The sequence below is a fragment of the Colias croceus genome, chromosome Z, assembly GCF_905220415.1.
Source record: "Colias croceus chromosome Z, ilColCroc2.1".
NCBI lineage: Eukaryota > Metazoa > Arthropoda > Insecta > Lepidoptera > Pieridae > Colias > Colias croceus.
The window spans coordinates 16,228,953-16,255,191 of record NC_059568.1 but is presented as its reverse complement, the minus strand read 5'-3'; the positions used below and the strand labels follow the sequence as shown (position 1 = coordinate 16,255,191).

Here is a 26,239-nt window from a genome sequence, read left to right as displayed (position 1 = left end):
TACAGGATGTTTTTGATGGGATCTCACTTCTTTTTGTAGAGCCTTTCTTTTTGATACCATCTACTTCTAACGAATTTTGTTAAAGGTCTTATGATATTTTCTTATTTTTATATGTAGTCTTCCTCTTTTTCTTTTCCGGTACTACTTCTTGAGCTTCAGCCACAGTTTTTCTCAAAGCCCACTCCCTGTCTCTATGGGCTTTTCTCGGAGGCTTTGATGTCTCAATTTTTGACAAGTCTGGACGGTAAATACTTCTTAATCTGTTGTATTCACAAATTGATGATTCCTGCGCTTTAATACTTCCAAAGTCGACATTAATGAGATGTAAACCGCCCAGACTTGTAACTCTCGAAAGTGCCACGTAAGCTTGACCGGATGTGAACACTGCAGAACCTATATCCATCAGCGCATTACTTAGGCTTAGGCCCTGACTTTTATGTATAGTTATAGCATAGGCTATACATATGGGAAATTGTTCGCGATGAACATAAGCTCTATTAATAATTTCAAATTTAGTTTTGACCGGACCAAGCTCGTATGCATTAGGTTCATTATTAAATGTGATATATATTATCTTAATTATTTTTGAATTTTCAGGATCAACCTTTACTTTTCGCACTATACCGATAGATCCATTAACTAAACCGAGACTCACGTCAATGTTTCGCCTTAACATGACTTTTGCGCCTATTTTTATAATTATGTTCTTTTCTAGACCTGCAGTCATAGAAGCATCGTCTTCATATTTTTTTATACATTCACGAGCTCTTTTTGTTAGGTACCTGGGACAATCAATGCTATCTATAGCTATAAGATTTATTTCAGGATGTGGGAGAGATCTTAGCATTGCAGTATTTAATTGTTGACACATATTTTTTGTAGGCAATAAGCAAACGGTATCATCAGGAAGTTTCGAGAGGTGTTTAATTATTTCAGTTAATCTGTTTTCATTTGAATCGGACTTGAGAGTTAATAATCTAGTCGAGAGTAACTCGCGGTCTTTTTTTGTAGTCACACCTAATCTAATTCTATTTAGCATATCAACAAAGTCAGAATCATTAATCTGCCGCATGTTAATTGTAAGTTCATCGTATGTGAACAGTTCAATCCACAGATTGGGCATACTGAGGGAACCTAGCAATTTGTTAGTTTTAGTATTTGTCAATTTTTCAAAAGGTGACTTTTCTCTTACCGGTGGACGTTGTAAGAGATCCCCGAAAACTACAAGATGTTTCTTTCCAAACCACCCGTTCTGATCGTCACTTGTGTCGAATATCTCAGACAAACGTAAATGAATATATGTTAAAGTAACATTGGATATTATCGACACTTCGTCTATGATAAACAACACTACTTCTTTCAAATCTGATCTCAAAACCTGGAGTACTTCATCAGAAAGTGGTTTGTACTTTGGTGTTTGCTTGTGTTCCACAGGCAGCTGCAATAGTCTATGTATTGTCAATCCATTTACATTGAAGGCAGCTATGCCTGTTGGAGCACTAACTGCCACTTTTTTGTTTAAATGCGTCTTAACCCAAACCTTTAGGGTTTTTATTAAAAAGCTCTTACCAGTGCCACCAGTTCCGCTGACGAAACAGCGTAAAACGTCAGCGCTATTATCAGTAGTGTCCATTTTATTTATGATCATATCAAAGACTCTTTTTTGATCTACATTCAGTTTTGCGATCATACTGTGAAGATCAGTCTCTTCTTCTTCAGCGATATAGATTCTCTGAAAGTCGTCCATGGCATTTGCAGCTTCCACGGCTTCAAAGTCTAGAGGATTTTCAGGACCATCGTCATCATCAACCATTTCCCTATCTTCATTTATCTCAGCAACTTTAGACTCTATCATTTCAAATGCCTTTTGTATTTTATATCTTGACTCTATCATTGAATTGCCATAATTGACTCCTTCTTTTAATTCTTCTTTCACCAAATTAAACGCCTCCGTGTAAGTTTCACACCCTATTTTAAGCTCATCTGAGGAACGCCATGGCTTGAATAAAAGAAGTAAAGAGAAAAAGTATTTTTCTGGTACCTGTTCTGGGTCGTAGAAATAGTGATTGATTAAATATGGGTTAGCTCTTCGTTTCAGGAACCTTTTACTGTCATTTATCTCGTAACACTCCACTTCAGAGGAGACTGGGCGTGTTTTCACAATATCGTAATTTTGAGCGAAACTGTATAAGTTAGTAGCCTCTAGTTCTTTGGGCCGTTTAGGATAGTGGTCATCGATCCATGACTCGTAATAAATATCGGTGGACTCCGGTTCTAGTATCATCATATCAGACTTAGATTTAACACGCCGGTTACGAAAGATGTTGACGTCCAGCCATCGAATAGTTGTGGAAGGATCTGTGCCGTATAAAGAAATCCCATCAAAAACATCCTGCGTATATTTTGCTTGTCAGTCATAGAGTAAAATAGAGGCCAGTCTGTCTGTAAGGAGGCTAGTCGCGCCAACAATTTATATATAACAGATTTAAATTATAATATATTGTTTTATTAGATTTTCGTACTTCAAGACATGTCCAATCATGTGTTTTTCATTACGTCGACCATTTTACAAGTAATAATGTTGTTCAGTTTCATGGGCTAAACACACCCTTACCCACCCTATACCCCCTCCCTTGCCTCATATGGTAGGTATACCTATCTACACCTATTAAATTTATAACCACCACCAACCACCAACTGCATAAATAACTTTGTAATCCCATATATTTATATGGGATTACAAAGTTATTGATGCAGTTGGTGTATTTGGAAAACTGGACCGAAATTACAAAATATTTAAGTTTTCCCATGATTAAGACACTAAACTCTATATGTATTCCAAATATGAAGCTTCTAAGTCTGCTAGAAGTGCCTTGGACTTTTGATGATCGGTGAGTCAGTGAGTGACAAAATTTAGAAACTTTAACAAGTTGTCATTCTTAAACTACTGGTTCAAATTGACTGAAATTTTAAATATTCCGTGTTTATACAATGCCGGATTAGTTACTGAAGATTCAGGTTTCTTGCTTTATCCACAACCGAATTATAGGGGGTCGAAAAAGGCCCGAATTGCTTCGAGAAAAGGATGGTACGGCCGTGCCGCTTTTTTTTTGCTCGACTTGGCGGGGGCACTGCCGTGCCCCCAGATAAACACAAAGAAGCGATTTTTCCGCCAAGTCACATAATATTTGCCAACTAATGTCAAACGTGCCGCATACTATAATCTGAAGACTAGTCCAATCCGAAACTCAAAGATCAGTTTATTTTGCTTTTCATCTTCATAACTGTTCAGAGCTTGTGTGCAAATGTTTTTATATGATAGTGTCGCAGCGGTCGGGTCTCAGCCCCGAGAAGACAAATAAGTAGGTCAAGACACGTTCCCCGAATAACTAGACATTTTATATATACTTGTATAAGCAATATACATGCTAATTTCAAACGTCTTTACGCTAATTTTGAAGTTATCGTTTGGATACCACTTCAATGATGTGATGTCGCCGGTCGGTCTGGTTAAGTTCGATAATGTTCGTATTATGCCAACGAAGATTTGTTCCGGCAAACTAACGCTTTATGAATTTCTTAATAGTTGTTTTTTGGAAGATTTTCTGATGTTTTCTTATTATATTTGTGGAGGAAACATGAAACAAAACAAAGATCGACAAAGTCGGTTTGTCATTTATTTTTGTTTTTCTATAAATGGTTTACCGACTTTAAATACATATACTGTATGAAATAATTAGGCAAACCTTGCAGGAGTTCAGGGAAATGTCCAGTAATTTATACAATAATTTACAATTATATTATACCTTTCTAAAATCACGTTTTCAAGAAAATTTCAAGCCTTTGTTATTTGACAAATAATATGCCTTTTCAGTGTCAAACATTTCCCAGAACTCTATAATAATTTTACTCATTAACATTATTAATTAAGCAGCTTTACTTCCATAAAGATACGCTTAATAAAGGTAAATAGAAATTAATAGCAGACAAAGAGAAATGGCTTCTTAACACCCTGTAAAGGAGATTACTTCTTATATAATAGACATAATATAAATAACGAATCATTGTGTTTATTTATAGTCCTAACTTCAACGTGAAGACAGATACTATACATTACGTGATAACTGACAAAGGCGACCAATGACCATCATTTAATCGTTTTTGAAGAAAAATATTTCTTTTTGTATACTATTTAGAAAATTTTATTAACAATACATTATTTTCCCACAGGTAAGCGGCCTTAGATTTGAGACACAACTTAGGACATTAAACCAATTCCCGGAGACACTCTTGGGCGATCCATCGCGCAGGATAAGATACTTCGACCCTCTTAGGTAAGATAACTAGCTATGAATACGTTCTATATTTCATACAAACTTGGTAGAAGATACAGCTCAATTCAAGGATCAATTTGTTTAAATTGTGTCTCCAAATCGTTATATATATCTACACGAGGTTATAAATATAAAGCACGTTCCATCTTCAGCCATGGATTAGCCAACGACACGATTAATATAAAATCACACTCACACACGCACACAGGCTATTTGGGAAGAGTTGCTAACACATCATAGCATTATGAATAGCATGATATTATGACTATACAACGCTCTAACAAACCCCTACTTAATTTTTATTCAAAACTAGCTTTTCGCCCTCAGCTTCAACCGCTTTGTCTAAAACTTAACAAATATTTAGAAAAAAAAGGAAGCTAGGTACTTTGTTTTACACTACATATTTATTTAAAAAAATTATGGTTTACGGTTTAAGACATTTATTTCTCAAAAAGATTACATTTGAATCACTTACAGAGAAATAATAATAAAAATTACAAACATATTTGCTCGCTTATCGATGTACGTAGTAAGTAGTTTGTTAACACAAATAGAATACAACAAGAAATAACAAAAAAATGGGCGGTAATTTTTATAAACATAATTTCAGACTACCCCAACGACATCCTAAAGATATAAGGCTTGTGTTCTAGGTAAAGATATGCTATTTTCATGAGGTATAAAATTAGTTTTATTTTTGTTAACACTTTGTTTTTAAATATATAATATGTATTTTAATAGTAAAAGTATAATTTATAGGTTTTATTTTTGTTTATTTTTTATATTTATTTATTATAATATTTAGTTTAAAAGATGTTTCTTTAGCAATTTTTTGAAATTAGTTATCGATTTGGCATCTTTAATATTTTTAGGCAATTTATTATACAATTGAACTCCTTCGAATAAGATACTCTTTTTCCCGTAACTTGTCCTGGTACAGGGCAGGGCTATATTGTTTGCGCGCCGAGTCATACGGTTTGTGTGTTGTATATTGGTGGAAAAGCTAATTAGAGAATGAACATTTTTAGTCAAGATTTTTTTTATTAACAGACATATATAAAATTGATAAGTTTGAGCTAGATTCATGAGCCGAGTTTTTTTGTATATGAGGGACGTGGGTGTTCGAGATTTATATTGAAATAAAGTTTTTATAATTTTATTTTGTGTTATTTGCAATTTTTTCAAATTTGTTGCTGATCCTGAACCCCAAACCTCGATTAGATAGTCAATATGTGACTTGACTAGGCTATTATAAATTGAATACCGCACTTTTTGTGGTAGACAACGAGCAATAGGAAAAAAAAAAAATTATAACATTATTAATACAAGCTTACAAGTCTTATGTAGTGTAAATAGTAAAATACAATTAAACTATTCTACTTTGCGCTAAATGTGGGCGGTTGCAGATTCAAGATCCACAGCGCTAATGACTTGTTTGCTTAAGTGTAGTCGATTTGCTTACCCTAGGATATCAAGCTCAGATCTAGGTAAATAAAGGCATAGCCCACGTAATTCCTAGCAGCATTCCGCCGATAAGTAGATACTATCAATATTATTCTAACAATTCGGTCGAAATCACGAATTAATTAATCTGTTGAAGATGTAACAATTCGCTTTTGTTTTATTATCTATCACACGTAATTTCGTCTATACAAATGTTATAACTACATCAGCAACTTGAATATAAACGTTATCCTGTCAGTCATCCGACTATTGAATATAAAATTAACTGTACTTTCTTGTTCCACTGTTACGTCTCTGTGATTAACAATTAACTTTGAGTTTCTACTTTACACCAGTCCATTACTCTCTAGGCTCTGGCCCATTAAGTGTAATTTTCTAACTTGATCCTTAATTACAGGAACGAGTACTTCTTTGATAGAAACAGACCGTCTTTTGACGCAATCCTCTACTACTACCAGAGTGGCGGGCGGTTACGTCGCCCAGTCAACGTGCCACTCGATGTATTCTCGGAAGAAATTAAATTTTACGAACTTGGTGAACAGGCAACCAACAAATTCCGGTGATTATACGTTTATTTGTGTATTGTGTACAGATCTATTTTAAAATAGCTTAGAAAATGTGCAAATTTGAAAGGTTAATCAATGATAATGTCACATTCTTTTATTACCTATTTGGAACATCGTAAAGATTAGAAAATATCGTCTATGCCGGTTATTATTAATATGTGCTCTAAATGTTTAAAATTGATGTTAATTATTATATGGTACGAGTTACGTAACACAATTTTAAAGCGAGCGAGGTGAACGAGCAATTATATCATCAAACAAGCTTTCAATACTTCAAGAGTCGCGTGAATCGACTTACGTGAAATATTTTATTGTTTCTCTTTTATCGTACAAAAATATCCAAAAGTTTGCTTTGAACTGACATTTCACAACACGTTCAATAGATAATAAAATAATAATATGTATTACGATAATTTTATACTGACATTTAATAAAAATAAAGGGATAATAATATTATAAATTAAGCTCCACCGGTATCTTCAAGTAATTATTTTTATTTGCTTAATTAATTTAAGTGTGGAGCACTTTGATTAATGCACCACAATGTTTCAGTGAGGATGAGGGTTTCATCAAGGAAGAGGAAAAGCCTCTCCCCTCAAACGAACGCCAACGCAAAATCTGGCTGCTCTTCGAATACCCCGAGAGCTCCCAAGCCGCCCGCGTCGTTGCCATCATCTCCGTCTTCGTCATCCTCCTGTCCATCGTCATCTTCTGCCTCGAGACTTTGCCCGAATTCAAACACTACAAAGTCTACAACACCACCACCAATGGCACCAAGATCGAAGAGGATGAAGTGCCGGATATTACTGATCCATTTTTCTTAATAGAAACTTTGTGTATCATCTGGTTTACCTTCGAGTTGATAGTGCGATTTTTAGCATGTCCGAACAAATTCAACTTCTTCAGAGACGTGATGAACATAATAGATATCATAGCTATTATTCCCTACTTCATCACGCTTGCTACCGTCGTTGCTGAAGAAGAGGACACGCTGAATCTACCGCGGGCTCCGGTCTCGCCGCAAGACAAGTCGACGAACCAGGCGATGAGCTTAGCAATCCTGAGAGTGATACGTCTCGTGCGAGTCTTTCGGATCTTCAAGCTGTCACGTCATTCCAAGGGTCTGCAGATTTTAGGACGCACCCTCAAAGCTTCTATGCGAGAACTTGGATTATTAATATTCTTCCTCTTCATCGGTGAGTACATTAAATGTTGCGTCGTAATGACAATGTACAGATTCCTTATAAGTTTAGTTGAGTATAAGCGCAATGCACAATTGAAATTCATAATTTTAATATAAAATAACTGGTTGATTAATTTTTGAGAATTTAGTAATATTAAATTTTTATGAGGAAGTCCAAATTTGAACGTGTGAAGAGAATTGGCCTAGCGTGGTGCTGAGCAGCGCGGGTCGGCCGCAGAAACGCGTGCACAACATACTTTGTGTTCACAGGGGTGGTCGTTTTCTCCAGTGCCGTATATTTCGCAGAAAAAGATCGCCCTGATTCAAATTTCTCTTCCATACCGGATGCGTTTTGGTGGGCCGTTATAACTATGACCACGGTTGGCTATGGGGACATGAGGTAACTAACGCGTCGCGACCCGTCCCGCGCCTGCTCCCAACCGCCTCCACGCGTCGTATTCCCACTGTATGCGCCTTCATGTGTGCTTAAAGGTGTGGTGCTGTTTTCGTCTGCGGTGTACTTCGCGGAAGCGGGAAGCGAAAATAGCTTCTTCAAATCGATACCTGATGCGTTTTGGTGGGCGGTCGTTACCATGACGACCGTAGGATACGGAGACATGACGTATGATTCAGCGAATACACCCTAACATCATTTTTTTGTATTTTACGTCGTTTCATTTCATCGCTGTTTCTTTTTGATACTTTACCATGATTGTGATTTTTGATACATCATTTAACTTCATACATAATATGCTTCTCTTTGGTTTTATCTTCAGTTCGCTAAGGATCGAATAGTTTTTTTATTCATTGATTTTTATTTTTGTCTGCACGTATTCATGTCATTATTTAGCATTCTTATTACATTATTATGTTTTGTCGATTCCAGTCTGAATCTATTTTACACATAGCACATAGTGTAATGACCACACCGATTATTAGCGATTTGACTTGGAGATGATCAGTCGTAGATATAACAATCGCCCTTTCCAAAGCGTAATCATTCGAAGAATTGCTTTCGTTGTTAACATTTCAACCAGATTATTCTGAATCTAGTTGAATTGGTGTCTGATTTGTACAGTAAATGTTTATCCCCACCCAATGCTTCTGCTTCAGTGTGACCACTATTCCAAATTGTTGTTGTGGAAACTGTAAATAAAAATCTGTTAAATTATCGAAAATGGTGATCACCGAAGTTTTGTTATATTAGATTAGAAAAAGGTAATTGTTGTCTTACTTAAAATTTTAATCGTATTTCCATCGATATTCATGTTATTTATAAATGGGCTTTTTAATTATAATATGTTACGAAAGATCCTCATACAATAACAAAAGATATTAACGTAAGTAATAACGTGGTGAATTACGCAAAATGTCGCTTATGTGTAAAATTGGATCTCAGGCATCAGCGCTTCGTTTCGTTCCATCGTCGAACCCTCATTATTAACGTTCACACCATTTTCGATAGAGTTATGTACTTGTACCATTTATGTTAGCCAAAAACTGCATGATAGATATCTGTTTTAGGGAAATAAATGTTTTTATTAAGATTATTTTATAATTTTCTTATGCCCAATAATAACAACGTCTTGATAAAGAAATGTGTTATCGGAATTTTTATTAATTATTTTGTATTGCATTGCGAATTGTCTGATAGCACGTGTCAGTCGAGACGAATGTGTATTACTGGCCATAAATTTAGAATTTTTGTATTGCATTGCAATAAAATATGTATAATGCTGGCGAGATTGAATGGTGACGAATGAAAGTGATACTGCAAAAGCGAAATGTTATTTCCATTTATTCAATAGGTTAAAGTGAAATATAGGGTATGTATTACCGCATGTACATCATCATTGTTTTAGTAGTATCACGTTTGGCTCGAACGCTTCTATTGGAGTGACGTTTTTGTAATGAGCGATTAATTCAATAGGCCTGTCGGCGTGTGGGGCAAGATCGTGGGGTCGCTGTGTGCGATCGCTGGTGTGCTTACGATCGCGCTGCCGGTGCCCGTCATCGTGTCCAACTTTAACTACTTCTACCACCGCGAAACCGACCAGGAGGAGATGCAATCACAGAACTTCAATCACGTGACTAGCTGTCCTTATCTGCCGGGCACCATGGGCGAACCATATTTAGGTGAGTCTTAATAGCGACATGATTTTATTACGCGATCTTATTTGTTTATTTTTACAATTTTGTTTTTAGATGTTTACCGTTTTCTGTTTTGTTTCTTATGATTCATTTGTTTTGTTTTCCGTATTTTCAGGGCGGGACGATGAACGTGACGACTACTATGACCATTGACTATTTAGTGATGTTTTAGTTCAATTGACACTTTTTAATCATCGAAAGAGACGATTCTTGTGATATTATCGAATAAGACACAATATTGTGTTGATGTAAATATTAGTTTTAAGTGTTGTAAAAATACGGTAATAAAACATGTTTTTTTTTGTTCTAGTTATGTTTGCGACACATTTATTTTTAAAAGTTCTTAGACGACGCGCGTTTATTTTTGAACATTTGAAAACGAACAGTCTGTTTTCTGTTATGTATTTTTACGTGATAGCGTGATTTTTACGAAATGTTAGACGAAGACTGATATTGTTAATTACATTAATGATATGCTAACATGAATAGTTTTATGTGCTAAAGGAGCACTAAGTATTACGATTTAAATAATTTTTAAATGAATAGCACAAGATCGCTAATTAATACTATTGATATCGATCCCATCAGCCAAGTATTATATCATTATAAAAGCATGTATTGTGTGCATACTGCATAGCATAATTCAACGAAAATTTTAACAATTCATAAATTATTTTCGAAATTAACTTCGTTAAATTTTATGAGTTCAATAATGTTAGAGCTTATAGTACAAATAGTTTTAAATAGGTACCTACTGTTTGCGTGGTTATAAATTAAAACTTTCTACAGGTTAGGTTAAGTGAAATAACTAATAAACATCCCTAAAAATTATCCGTTGTAATATAATTTTGTTACCAAACTTATCGGGAATTCTGTAAGTTATTTTTATTTTTTATCATTTTTATTTGCTTGTTTTTATCATTTGCTCATTATTGTGTATCTACAATCATTCAATCCTGTCTTACTTTTGCATCGGTTAGATAACTAGGTTACTTTATCACGAGTGCTAGAAAGCTATATATAGGGCAGTAATGTAATTAAGGCTAAATTGTGTTTAACCCAACACCACATTAAAATCTCGCGGAAATCCCTGAAAGGTTCTAAGTATTCTCACAGGTTTCCATGGCTTGTTACTAAGCCGGCCGTATCGCTAGCACATGAGGAGCATTACAGCAGTAATCCGATTTGCACATCGTGGTAGCACCAGGCTGTTAGCAAATGCGACATAAATCGTAAATGCCATAACGTAACAAGATTACTCGTCTTTAGCAAGCCACTGTTCTATTTTGAACATGGTGACAAGTTCTTTGCGAATGGGGTATCATAATATTCCGCATTATAACATTTAAATATGCAAAAGTATAAGGGTTTACCTTTCGACTAATCATTGAAATACAAAATACTCCATCCACATAGATATTGAACGCTTCTGGCAACCTTTAACAAAGTGTGGTTAGGATACAATATGGGTTGGATATAATAGCTAGATTGCCATAATAACGTAAAAGCTCAAATGTCCTGCAATGTATTCCTATATACTAATACTGCTCACAACCATTAAGCTATACTAACCCAGTAACTCCTAACGTTCGGATCAATTCGTCAATCCTAATTGTCTATACAGTTTCAGGACCAATCAAGAAGACTTCTGTCAGCGATGACTCCTCGTCTGATATGATGGAGTTCGATGAATCAGCCCTCGTAACCGATCCGCACTTAGAGACCAACTTACGTCGGTTACGAGAGGAAGAGCGGCTGCTGTTAGAACAACAAGCGGCCATGGAGGCGGCAGGCACCTGCGATGATATCGCCACTCTAGAACATCTAGATGCCCTGCGTCTCAACCAGGTAAGCACCACTACAAGTCATCATCCGTTTAATCTGCACTTTTCATAGTAGTAACTCTATCATAACCTAATTTATAAGCCGTGCGATTGAATGTATTAAGGAAATGTCGTTGGTATTTATGTGTAATACTTGTATTAGATGAAACAGCATGAACTGATGAAACAACAAGCCGCGTTGGCAAAGCGCAACGCGCGTGCCCTTGCGGCTGACAACGCGCGACGCGACCCGCGCCGACGGGCGCCCTGCAACGTCCGCGTCAACCATCTCCACTGCGCGAGCGGCACGGACTCCATCGAAACAGACGTCTGACCAACGGGTAATGTATCCTGAACATACGACTTTTAACACTCTCATAACGCTCAGTCAATATATTTTGCTATCACTTTCGAAATCATTACATATAGCAGGTTATGTAAATATTTTTTAAGCATCAATCGATACAGAATATAAGAACACTTTTTGTATTTACGCAACTAAAATTTGTTGTTTTTAGTTGTAAAATGTCAAAATAATCAAAACTAGAATAATTACACTATTATCATTATTAATGTAAAAAACTACTCAAAATATTTTTTTTTTATCAAAAACAAACACCTTAACATACTAATGTAACAACTTGAAACAGTAAAATATCTTTTACACTTTCTTTTCCTTCCATCGAAATAAAAAGAAGTTAATCTGTCCAAAGAAATCCTTTAAACCCTGCACAACTCAAACTTTTACGCAGATTAATTAAGACGTGCGCTATAAAATTATTACCATTTCCGAGTGCAGCCTACCGAGGTAATGGGATTAATGCCAAGAGTCATTAACTATAAGTATGTGTTGAACATTTTACTTAAGCGAAACGCAATTAAATATAAATAATTCTGAAGTAATTGCCTATCTTAACGTACTTCGGAAAATTCATAATATTCAAGCTGCAATTCATGTTTTAATAAAAGCTTTAAGTGCTATTTAGAATAAACTAAGCATAGAAGTTTATAAACAAAAATTACTTTAAACTTAGTCAACTTTTCAATATATACGTACTATCGTATCAGAGCGCGTAAAAATAAACAAATCGAAAGAAGCGTTCAGATCCGATCATCCTTCATGACCGTGAAACTAAAAAGGCCTGACATTCAGCAAATGGAACGTCAAGTATATGAATGGCCGTGGTAGCATACCATTGAGGGGATGGAAAGGCTAGTGTTGCAGGCGAGCTTCGATCGGCGGTGAATGGATAGGGAGCGACGCGATCGATACGTGCTGCGGCAGCCGCGAGCCTGCGAAGCTCCGCCCCACACGTGCTCGTCTCCCCCCCCTCCCCCGTACCGCGTCCCGCCCGCGCACCCGCACCCGCGCCCCCCTCCCGTGCGGCCCCCTCCATCGCCGCGGCCCGACCGCGCCGCTCTGCGCTGCCCTGGTGCCCCACTCTGCTGATATTAAAAATTTACATCCCCGCAAAACTGCGGAGCATGCACGACTTTCGCGTAACGTCTTTCCGTCCCACATTCGAAAACAAAAGTTCCCACTTCTGATAATGCGACGAAATCACACACCGACGATAGGTAGCACAGCATTGACACATCGTTTATATCATAACTGTCATTTTCAATCAACATTAATGCATTTTTCGTTTCTTCAGTCGAAGTAGAAGTACTCGTACACCATCCCGCGGGACAGTAAAAGCTGTAAGTCGAAAAAGATTTAAGCATGACCTTTCCACTGGCATTTCATTGAACATAACTAGATGAGATTTCTGATCGCCACCGATTCGATCGCTAGCCAAATACTTCATCAATCATTAATCGCTCTATTAATATAAATGATATTGTATTGTTGCAATAAATCTTGTGAGATGTTTGAAGCGGCGTATCTTAATTACGAACGAAATCAATTATTCTGTTCATTTAGTCTAATTTTGTGAAACATAATATTATGGTACTTATTAGTTGCAACAGCGAAATCTCTAATAGTTAACATTCATTGAAAGGCCAGCGATACGACGCGCTAGCCATTAATTATGTCCGCAAGTTGCGGCTGGCGTCGTCTTAAATCTGATGTATCCCTGTCTTCCCCCTTCATTTTCTTCGATCCACCTCCTTTTCATTTTACTTTGATAATGAAAGCGTCTAAAAATTCTGCTTACTAAATATTTCATAAGATGTTTCGCGTCCAAGTGCTCTCCGTATACGAGAGCTTCGGGCTTCTTCTTGCAGCTACTTATTGTTAATAATATGTTAATGCTCATTTTATTCATCTAATTTTATAGACGTTTTCATGCCATTTGTTTATGAACTTCCGACGAATTTATTAACACCCAAAAAATAAAGGTAGACTTTTTTGTTTGTATTGTCATTCAATGTTCAAACCTAACTCATACAACCGAGCGTCTAACGTTAATTTCTTGAAAAGATTCCATTATTTAGCCAATCGTAATACGAGACGCTTAACGGATTTAGGTAATATAAAGTGGAAATGATAGATTTTCGGTTGTACATCACGTAATCGTCGGGAGTTATAGTTCGCCCCATCCCAACATTGTAATGTTAACCTGTTTCCAACTTGATCTGATGAGTATTTTGGCTGTTGTACGTTAATTATCAGAATAATCCTCAATTTTAGTCGAAACTTAAATGTGTTTTTTTTTTACTTTTCTTTTGGTTTGGCTCAATTGTTGCGTTATGTGATGAAGGTTTTCGTCTGATTATTATTTAGTGTGTGTCTTGCATCCACATTTGAATATTTTCTTTCCAAATTAACGTACACCCAATGGTTTATGTTGTAGGGATCAAAATTCGCATGAACATCTCGATAAAATGCGAGTTGTCGTCAGTTTACGAATATTTTTTTTTTTATTTTTTATAAATTTACTTGACCTGGACTACAAGCTATTTTACCGTGAGTTCGTATGGACAAATTATGATTGGCAGGTTAACAAGAAAACACACAAGATAAAAACAAAATTATGAATATAAATTTAGATATTAAATCTACATAGTTATCTACATCGTTTTGCATATTAATTTGTATTCAAATTATATTTTAAATTTCTTTCCAATGACAAATAATTGGCACTCTATACCGTACTGTAGTCTGGGTAAGCATTAACATAACTTTGTCGCTCGGGCATCGTAAACTCTGCTCGCAAATCGAGAGAATTGGCAATCGTTGGTGTCCGATGTGAAGTGAACCTAGTGTCCGTCTAGACCTGTGTGGAGTGAGCATGTGTGGGGAGTGTGTAACGTTTCGGTCGAATGTTCCAGGTAAGGCGAGCGAGGCCGGCGTGTGGCGCGGCCGCCTGCCGGCGCGCTCGCCGCCCGCGTGCCACGTCTGAACTCCTCGCCACGGACTATGTGCTTCTACGACAATTAGTTAGAAAAGTAGTCTCCGATGTTATTATCTATTAGTCTACGCTTGTACCATATGAGACCAGATTTAGTAATAGTATGGTTTATTCCCATCTTTAATATTGTTCATCTGGGGATGTGAGCCTTTTCTCCCTCCGTGTGATGTTTGATTTTACTAAGTTACTTTATGAGAAAACTATGATAATTTGATTCAGTAAAAAAAGGGAAACAATAAAAATTTTTAATGGAACATCTAATGGTCTGATAACTTCACCTGTCAGTAATTTTTTAAAGATTCATAGAATTGCATGGGGACGCCACATCCTCCTTTGTACGTCTATCTTAAAAGATGGAAACAAACCAATTAAACGGCTTATACCGCTTCAACACTTTATACACTTCGACACTTCTGTAATATTAGGAATTGTTCTTCTGACATATGTAATAGAAATAGGCCTACATTATATCATTAGATGGTAATATACATAATTGAGACACTGAAACCGATAGATGACAATATTAAGGATGTGACAATAGCATGGCAGCTCAGGGCGCCTGCGATCCCGAATAGGAACTCTCTGACATGAGCCACGACCGGACAGCGACCAGTGCCGCCGCGGCGCGCAGCCGCATCACGCGGCCGGCACTAACATCAATCTAAGTATTTCATGAAATTTTGAATAATTCATGAGTGCTTTCGGACCGACGATTTCATTGAATTCAAATCATGCCTCAGTAGATACAAGGCTTATACTCCAACGGAATGTGATGCAGCGGATATATTTAGGAAGAGATGGTTTTGACGAGGCATTTAGAACGAGGTTGCAGACAACCTCGCATGGAAACACAGATTATTTATATTACATGTATTCAATGTTGTAAATCTATATAATCACAGCCGCGACCCCTTATCCCTGTATATATTGTTGTAACAGCCTCGGCAACCGAACGGACTCCTGCAGACGTATGTCCTTTATATGCCTATAAATATAGATATACATATTTCATATATAGCAGTTTATCGATGTTGTGTTATTCATAAGTGTGTTACATATTTTATTCAAGGGAATGCAGATGGTTGTGACAAGGTTGAAAACGTTACTAGAAGTTACGACTGGCGTAGATAATTGCATATCCAGAAATAAACCGAGAGGATCGCTGCTGACCAATCATTGTGATAGTCAGACTGTCAACGACTGCGTTTAGGCGTTATTGTTATCGTTTAGTTAATCTTTGAGCAATAAATTCATATCTAAATCCTTTTCAAATGTTATATTTCTCCAATATAAATTATCTATATTTAATTCGTAAAACCAGCGTATTTTCAATAATTCATTGGATTAAAGAATTTCTATAATATTCGCTTGCTTTAAAAGCTGTTTTGTCTTCAATACGCAATGCAATTTAGGCTCGTTATGACGTACATATCTTATGCGGGAATTTGTGAGTTATATTTAAAACTTATTGATGTGTTCGAAAAGTTTTTTGGTCGAAATTTTCCATTTGAAATTTCGTCTCATTGTCAATTTGCTTGGGAGTAGGAATAGAACGACTCGGCTTGGTTGCAGTACCAGTTGTTTTGTGAACTCGCCCCTCGGCTAGTGACACCGGGGCGTAGCGGGACAGAGCTCACAAAATTGCTTCTATGGCAACTCGACGGACTTTGTTAATTATAGTAGATGTTAATAGAATCAAAGAATAATTTCGCCATATCATTATACACATGTCATAGCGTTAAACATTTAAGTAAATTACATGTTTATTCTCTTAGATTAAAGTAAATTAGGAATTAGTAGTTTAAGATTTAAAGTGTTTAATTACTATTTCCACACAATTGCCTACTAAAGAATGTCTCGATTGGCGAACAGTCAAATTAGAAATGGATTTAATTTTTAAATGATATATAATGTAACAAAAGCTGCCAAAATTTAACACTATCGCTCAATTTCTTTGAAATTAAATTTTTAAATTTTTATCAGAGTAGAATATAAGTACATTAATGGATGCATATGCTATAGTACAATAATACGTATAGAAGCTTAAAGGGATTACGCTTAAATCATTCAGCCACTTTATAGATTCTGTATTTCACGGATGGTCTTAGCAGAGCTCTATTTAAGTCACTTTATCGCTTCTCAGTCAAAAGTTACATCTAGATAAAAAGTATCATTTTTAAAACGGCTGATGGTAATTTAGTATCCTTTGAGGGCGCCTAAGTCCGTTAATTCTTCTGTATACATGTCAGTACAAACAGTGCCATGTCCATGTGATGACGAATTTTCGAATACAGAGAGTCCCGGAATAGTTTTGGTTGTCAATAATATCGCCAGTTTCCACAATAATGCTCGGACACAGGCGCATTCTCGCACGCGCGTGAGTCCGGGCGGTAAACTTAAATGTTCCATTCTTACGAGAGCTTCGGTATTTTGGAAGAGTTTGCTATACTTTAATTATTATGCAGAATTTTGAATAAACTAATTATATTATAGACAATTTAAAAGATGTCGTAGATAGTGTTGAGATAGACGGGACGAGGGCCTTTTACTCGGAAAATATTTACACTATCGGCCAAAGGTCACCGAGGCTGTTGCAAGCACCGTCTATAATGAATGTGTCAATCTATATGTGTTTAACTGTAGGTATATGTGTCTATATACTCAACTAGCGCACGGGTCCACTGACTGACGAGATACAGGAATAAAATTATGAGAAAGATTGGATATAACGTATCAGATGTTTAATTTTAGCGTATTAAGGAAATTTTCTTATAAATACGTATGGCGTTAACTTTGATTTGTTTCATTTGCTACGAATTGTTATCACGTTGAAGAAGAGATGATGTTGCGGAAAATAAAAGACGGAGGTGCTATTTTGTTCAAAATTATACACGCTTTCAAAATTGTATTAGAAGCAGTTTAAGGCAACATTCGAGCATCCCGAGGTGCGGGAATGGCTCGCGACGTGTTCCGCCGAGCGTGTCACGCGCGCCGAGGGCCAAGTCGGATCTGTAAGGCAAGACTGAGCTACATTCCAATGTTATGTAAATGAGAAGTGACGAAGTTACGGATTGTGAATTTCTCATGTTGGCCAAAATTGTATTTACGCCGTGTTTATAACGCGTATTATAATTTTTGCTCAGTATTACTAGTTGATATGAGGGCGAGATTGTAAAGTCACGGACCCGCTGCGGAAAGTACGGCTGTTCGTTCCCTTTATATACTGGTTCAGATAAAGCTATAGAACAAATACTATATAGATTCCAATGTATCGAATTAGAACAATTTGGAGATACAACATATAGTGGTTTATGCTGAAAGTTGAAATAATGCTGTTTCGCTTTTTTTTCCCAATTGTCACTGTACAAGCGAGAGGCAATATTTCAAGATTCAATTTAAATTATTATCTTATTGTAGAAAAAGTTGTAATAATAGTTGAAAGATCAATTTGCGAAATGGACAAATTGTTAGTACCACATAGAGCGAATTTATGTAGACATGGCGATATAAAGGGAACAAGCATTAAACCCAACTTCGTTTTAAATGGCTCCGAGGAATCTTGAAAATTTATTTCACTTCAAGATTCTCTTATAGTAGTTTACATATACCTAGATTTCAGTGAAGAAATCATTTTGTTTTCTATCTCGTAGTTAGGGCGAAGTTGGTTACTATTAAATGTATTAAGTCTGAAGAGACAGACTGTATATAATATGGTCTTTAGTGAACAACTGTAATCAGTAAAATTTTATCTGTATATTTGTTTTAAGATTTATAGTTAGGTATCCGCAACCTTTTAGCGTTGTATATCTTGTGGATATACGTTTCGCTTGTTTGATTGTCGTCGCTCGCTTCACGTGTACTCCGGAACTGGGCGGGACGCCGGCACATACAGTCTTCAGCACATCTCTGTAATAGCCATACAAATGGTCAAACAAATACATACAGGATTTATCATTCGCATTCACTCGGTTCTAATGATTTGCATAAATGCCATTCAGGTGCGGTTATGTAATAACATAAATTAAACATTTAGGTTAACGTTTTCTTATATATTTACAAATAAGCCCGCAATTTGCGCCAATGTAGTAAACGCACTAAGCAAAATATCAAATTACGTTTTTACACTTGCCCTCTCCGTCCAGGACAAAGCGTGTTCATTCTATCACTAAATTATATAATTATATAACCTTTACTTTATTTCTAAAGTATTTTCAAATTGTCTACATTATTTAAAAATTTACACGTTTTTCAGCTTCATCATAAAATAGGCTTCAGTTTAAGGTGTATCTTATAGATCTGGAATGAACGTTTAAAATTTTATCGCTTTTGGGCTTTTTTGGTACAAATTAAAATTGCATAAGATAAGAATGGAGTACTAGATACATACCTAATCTCTCATAAAATTTAAGGTTTTATAATGTAAGAGCTTTTCTAGTATACTTAAAAATGAGATCTTATGAGATATTCAGAATTTTTCGCGGTATATCAACATTTCCATCCAGTATTATTAGATAAAATAGATGTAATAACAATGCTATATCTAGCTCCTATAGTACGGTAACTAAATAGGTTCAATTGGCAGTCTGGTTGTATTTCTAATTCATATCTGGATTCTAGTAAGTCCCGTTGTAGACGGGCGTGTCTCGGTTGTCATAGCTATCCTGAACGACCACATCATTCGATTTATTAGCAGCTTTGCGGCACATTTCATTGAAAAATAACACTATAAGAATATCAATGTTATGAAAATGTTTAATCAACAATAAGAAGATTTTACGAAACCACCTGCTCCTGAAAGATGGCCTTAATATCCAACTCAGTCTAAATAAAACTATTTGTCAATAAAAATGCTACCATCAATAGCAGCCATTGAGATACGTCTACTTAAACTGTGCCCGAGATGAAATATAACACACAAGATTATTTTTCTGGCATTAATACCTCAGTTATGGGAATAGTCAAGGCCGCTAATAAATCTAATTATGTAATATGTTTTTTGAAATGTCTCGCGTCTGTGCCAATTATACGCTTTAGGTACAAAACAAAATTATTATTTCGCAATGTTGTTTTTTGAGTAAACAATTAATCTTAAATCGGCTCTCAAGCTTAATATTATATTGGACTATATACCTCTATTAATTACAATTAAATACACTCAGTGGTTATGAATTAAAGTTTCGGATTCCACGTGAAGATGCGATTATAAAGTACGTGTTTATTACACTTTTACTAAAGCATATTTTTCTTAATTTTTATAAGTGTACACTATAATTTAGAACACGTATTCCAACACAATGCTACTGCTGATTGCGGCGTGAGTGTTATTTGAGTTTGGGCATTTGGTATTTTGCCAATAATTTTTGGTTGTAACAGCTAAACGGTTAACGAATGAAGCGATTTCTGTAAGGCGCTGGCAGATTTCTGTCAATATAAATATAACACGCAGGGCCGCAGCACTAACATTGTGTAAATAGTATAATAACAAACACAGTGACTTTGTTTGAATCAATTTCGGCAAACGTGAGTGTTTCTAAAATCCACTGCTTATCTTGGTCCCAACGCCCCGCGTTAAAGTGACAACATAGTATTTTAAAGGGCAAGTCATACATCTGTTATGAGGAAACTGTTTGCAACGTTTTGTGAATTCAATTAATCTACGAATACTTTGAACTTTGGTAATGTAGTAACAGTTCATAACAATATTGTTATTGTTTTCTTATAAACTTACAAAGAAATACTCACCTAAGCTATCTGTGAATGAACTTGCAAGTGAATTTATAAAAGCTCGAACCAAAAAATATAAATGAATTATTTTAATATAAGAAAACAGTAAAAAATACTTGTTTCATTATGACTCCCTAGGAATATCTTTACTATGTTGTCATACATAGTTTTTTGCTAGGTTCGGTGGCGTCACTTGTATTCAGATATATGTGAAGATTATATTATTAGTATCAATGTTGTAAGGACCTTAATTTGGAATAATAATGGTACGAATGGATTGCGTGATTCGTTACATCAGCGATACAACACCGATAATTCTTCACTAATAGGTAATTAATATTTATTTATTTTTCCCATAATATTTCTGTGCGTAATTATGTATATAGAATATGTAAAACCAATGTAAAAAATATCTACTTAAATCGATGTGTAGTTATCGGTGATGTTGCAGCTGATATGAGTTTGATGACCGTAATCTCAAACGGTACTTTCAAATCGAATATGATGAATTCTTCGAGTTCTCTATATCAAAAGTAAGAACTATGTACCGTCTGAGGTTATGGGGGAGTGATAGTATAATTAATGTTAACATCGTGAAATGTTATGAACCTCGTTGTAAAAGCAGTGGCTGAATTCCTTGCGTGTGGTTTGTACGAGGTAACGTTGAAATGTTTTCGGGATGGATCTGTAAATGTCAATTTGTATAACTGTTGGTACGCGTCTCCGCTGCCGAGCCCTACCCACGCTTACCTACCCCGTGTGACTGAAGCTTTAACAATACTTATGTTTACAGCTACGCCGATTTTTCTTTATTCCTTATACGTTGTAAACCCGATATTGTATAAATTATTCAATAAAGTGTAATTGATGTTTCATTTTGAATCCTTTTTGTACTTATCCTTTTTGACGAGTGTTGATTTAAGTTGTAACACTAGGTATAAGGTACCTATATGCATATTAAAATACCGTTATGCTACTTTGATTAGGGTCACACTTCAAACGTATTTGTTATTAATGCTTTTTTTATTGTCTCTGGGTCAATGAACCATTAAAGAATAAAGATAAAATTTTAAATGCACTGAAGATCATTAATATTTTATAATATTTTGGACTGTTATCTGAAAGGTGAAATCTACAAAAAACTATAAATTCGTTAAGATTTTAAAGAGTGAAACTATTGTAAAGTGCATCACGCTTAATTTTAAAGATAGTACCTACAGACCGACAGGCAACGGGAAGCGACTTAGTTTTATGCTAGGTACCTACCTATGTACCTAGGGATCATAAATGTGTGCGTTAGCCTTCAAAGAATCTGATTTAGAAAAACATCATTTTATTTCTAAAATTTGTCTTAGTTATTACTATGGTATTGTCTGACAATAAATATTTATGTGGGACGAGCAATATTAGATAATATATATAATATGTAGTAATTGAATAACCTACTTACCTGCGTAGAGAGCGAAAAATAATTTCTAGATATAAGATTTGATTCACCCATGTAGGTACTGTGGTTCATGTATAGAGTTGGTGTTTATTTGTTTTAAAATTGTATATTAAAAATCAACATAATTACCCTGAAGATGCTTTTGCCATTGCTTTCAATTTAATGCAATATTTATTTACCGTTTCAACCACTCACATAAGCAAACTCCCTTACCGCGACTCTGTCTGTTTCTGATCTGTCTGTTCGCGATAAGCTCATAAACTACTGCACCGTTTTTCATTCTGTTTTCTCCAATGGGTAGTGTAGAATCGAGTAAGGTTCATATATTACATTTATACATTTTGTAAGTTGAACTCAACGCGGGCGAAGCCGCGGCTGGTAAACTAGTGTATGTACGTAATATAGTTCAGAGTAAACATCCTTAGGTACATCACTAGTCGCGATAAACTATCAATAGATTGTCCTTAGTAAGTACTAATATTATAAAATGTGAAAGTGTGTTTGTTTCTTTGCCCTTCTTTCACGCCGCAATGAAGTAGATTCATATTATTATGATGTTTGTAGCTGGAGCTAGTTAGGAAGCTACGGTGACATAGGCTACCAATTTTTTTTCGGGAAACGGGAGATGAGTACATAATATCATTCCCATTACACTGAAAACATAATAATTCCGACAGATGGCGCTATATTAAAAGCAACACATTCAATTTTCTTTGACCACGCGAGCGAAGATTCGGAATAAATGTTGGTCTGCATATCCTGAATGCTTAAAGATCGTGATCACCACCACTGACGACAGGATTTATTTACGTATTTAATTTGTAATCTTCGTTAAATCACTGCCCGGGACTCTGTCCACCATTATACTTATTTACTAACTAGTCGCGCTTCGCGGTTTCAACCGCATGGCTCCGCTCCTGTTTGTCTTAGTGTAATGATATATTATAGGCTTCCTCGATAAATGGGCTATCTAACACCGGAAGAATTTTTCAAATCGGACCAGTAGATCTTGAGATTAGCGCGTTCAAAAAAAACCTCTTCAGCTTTTTAGTCAAACAAACTCTTCAGCTTTAAAAGATAGATTTACCTTGTAACTAGCCTCTGCGATTCCGACAGAAGATTTATATGTCTCTAGGTGTCGAATCTTATGTGGGATCGGCATAATATTCCGCAGGTTGGGCAAAGGAAGTTTGCAGACACATTCTGAGTCACTTCATTTCTGTCAGCGAGTACCCTGAACCAGGCGTCGACACAAGATCTCCAATTATTTAGGGAAATAAGTTACTTCTAATTCGTAGGTACGCTCTGTAATCTGTATATATTTAAAAATAAATTCTTTTTATGGTAATATGTGGTTTTATTTTAGTAAAGAGATGTATGTCTAGACTTTTACTAGCTGTACCCCGCGGTTTCACCCGCATTGCTCCGCTCCTATTGGTCTTAGCGTGATGATATATAGACCTTCCTCGATAAATGGGCTATCCAACAAATCGGACCAGTAGTTCCCGAGATTAGCGCGTTCAAACAAACAAACTCTTCAGCTTTATAATATTAGTATAGATTCAAAAGTCTAACTAGATGAGAATTTTGTGGTACCTATCGTATTAATTATTATAAGCTGATATTCCTTTTTACTGAAAAATGCAAATATGTAATCTCTTTTAGGTTAGATACGAGTACCATCTCTACATTTGAACCATACAATAATTACAAGTAGGAAGTAAGGATAAAGATAACAAACTGGTAAAATTAAAACACCATTATAATTTGAAAAAGGGACTTTATTCATTACAATCAAGGACATTTTACATCCATTTTCTTAATTTACTTAAAATACTTATCGAATCCAAAATAGTTTAATATTACTTTACGAATCGTAAACGATTATGCACTATGGTTAATAAAAATAATTTTATTTGACCCGTACTAATAAATAATCAATTTAAATCTTCATAATATGTACTTTATTGTTAACCCGTTCTTTTTCTATTTACTTCCAAAATTTTACTTCAAAAATACGTAGGTATGTAAGTAGTTAATGGTGAATGTTTTTATTCTATTATATTCCAATAGATGAAAAAATACACTCCAATAAATCTTATCATAGGATGGCGTTAACAATAACAGCAAAGGAGAATGCCCATTTTTGGTACTGGTTTTTCTCATGCATCAAGACAACAATACTATTAAAAAAAATCTCGGAAATTTAGAGGCCTTCTTACCATCGGAAAATATATTTTGAACAGGGAATGTTTTGTAAAATCTAATAAGACATGTAATTGTTTAGATCCGTTATTATAGATTTAGTGTCCATTACCGTTTACATTTTTGGTACAGGTTTTTCTCATGCATGAAGATAAAAATACTATTTTAAAAAAAATCTCGGCAATTTAGAGGTCTTCTTACTATCGGAAAATATATTTTGATCAGGGAATTTTTTGTAAAATCTAATAAGACATGTAATTGTTTACATTCGTTACCATAGATTTAGTATCCATTACCGGTTACCACGGTAACCAAGCGGTAACTATTATGACATTTACTATGGTAAATAGCTAAATGTATTAATATCGATTATTGTTTTCATTGAATTACAAATAAATCAATTAACATAAAATCACTCTGTAAGGTATTGTTTATACACTGTAGGTTGTTTTAACATAGATAGTGAAGTAAAATAATATAAATATATATAAAAAAATATTATTATGACATAGCTTGGTAGGTAACCAGTTATTTCTTATTTGTTTCTTTCTTCGAATATGTAGTGAAAAAATGATTCAAACAACAACAACAATATGTAAACCGAATAAAAACTCTATTGGCATTTTTTAAATATATATTTAGGTTTTCTTGAAATCCGTCCCGGAAGATTTCTAGTGCCTACCTACACTATAGCCAATGAACAGATAGACTTTGTTAGCATAAGCTCTACGCATAGATTAAATATGTTAAACGAAAAATAACCTTCAGACGATAAAATACTACCTAAATCACACATAAACCTAACTAAATCGGGTTTATTTAAGTTTTGAGGTTAATTCACATTTTTCTCAATATCTTGAAAACCCCTGTTTTTATCACAAAAAATCAATTGGTAAAAATCTTTGTAATATCGAAGAACCCACCAAAACCACTCTGGCATTGACGCAACACTATACTGTGGTCCATACTTTCATGGGCATTCTCCTTTAACGACCACGAGTTTAACTCTACGCAACTGTATTCTTTATTAATACGAGTCCCAATTTATGTATAAATAATAACACTTAATAAATATGAATAAAAATAATAAAATAAACATCTGGTATAGACGATCTACGTAAAATTATACACATAGAAAATTTTGTACCTAATTGTTTCAGATAATTACGAGATAAGTGTTGTATGAGATTACACATGTATCTATGAACGCTTTACATTCATTCCTGAGCATAATAAAAAAGGTCTCCGACCAAAAACCCCAAAAGATATTTATAAAATCCAAGCGTAAAAAGTAGCTCGAATTATTAATCCCACAATGTTTACTATTAATGCAACTATTGATATGTATAGTGCAAGAAAACCCTCTGCCGGCTAGAGCATGCGTAATCTCACACAACACTCGAAGGAAGTTACACCTATGAGACTTAATACACCTAAGATTTTTTCCTCAAATGGTAACATTAAAGCTAAATAATCGCGGTTCGAAAATCTCGAAAAATCAAATAAAAAATTGTAACCAACGTCAGTCATACGTTTCCGAGCTTAAAAGCTCATGTAATACTACGAAGTCCTAAGAGAATATCAAATATACATCACATGTTGAGGAAATTCGCGTTTCATCTCCCAGGGAAGCACAAGCATGGGCACTAGGCGTCGAAAAGAAATCTACTTTCTAAGTATTTTCTTCCAATTATGATGCACTTTGAAAATACATTGATTTACTGCATCTTATAAAATCAACGGAAAATTTCTACAAGCAGATTGTACCATGATAATCAATTGCAATTCAATTGCTTACACCTACAAAATCGTCACAAAGAATATTGCAAGTTCCCTAGCTTACAATGTAAACATGTTTCGAGTCGATATAACTTACCAAAGTACGCCCGGAAATGCTCCCATATCAAACGACGGGCAAAATCTTTAACGTCAATTCAGAAATAAAACAGTATTACTACTTCTACAAATTCGGACATTTGTCATCAG

At 35.2% G+C, this 26,239-nt stretch overlaps 1 protein-coding gene across 3 annotated transcripts in view; it reads left to right on the top strand.

Annotated features, from left to right (window-relative positions):
• Positions 1–21,465, top strand: part of LOC123705336 (potassium voltage-gated channel protein Shaker) — a 149,312-nt gene extending 127,847 nt beyond the window's left edge. Inside the window, exons 4-12 of one of the 3 annotated variants that reach the window (XR_006753297.1) lie at positions 4,231–4,334; positions 6,196–6,357; positions 6,917–7,560; positions 8,040–8,169; positions 9,478–9,683; positions 11,323–11,546; positions 11,685–11,862; positions 13,177–13,222; positions 14,798–21,465. Coding sequence is in view for 2 of the 3 variants with exons in the window: in XM_045654076.1 (XP_045510032.1) it covers positions 4,231–4,334; positions 6,196–6,357; positions 6,917–7,560; positions 8,040–8,169; positions 9,478–9,683; positions 11,323–11,546; positions 11,685–11,855 (1,641 nt within the window). In the remaining variant the exon portion in view is untranslated. Of the gene's footprint in view, positions 1–4,230; positions 4,335–6,195; positions 6,358–6,916; positions 7,561–8,039; positions 8,170–9,477; positions 9,684–9,813; positions 10,530–11,322; positions 11,547–11,684; positions 11,863–13,176; positions 13,223–14,797 lie in introns of those variants that run through there. The other 2 variants (XM_045654076.1, XM_045654077.1) reach the window with 2 other exon arrangements.
• The last annotated feature ends 4,774 nt before the right edge of the window (positions 21,466–26,239 follow it).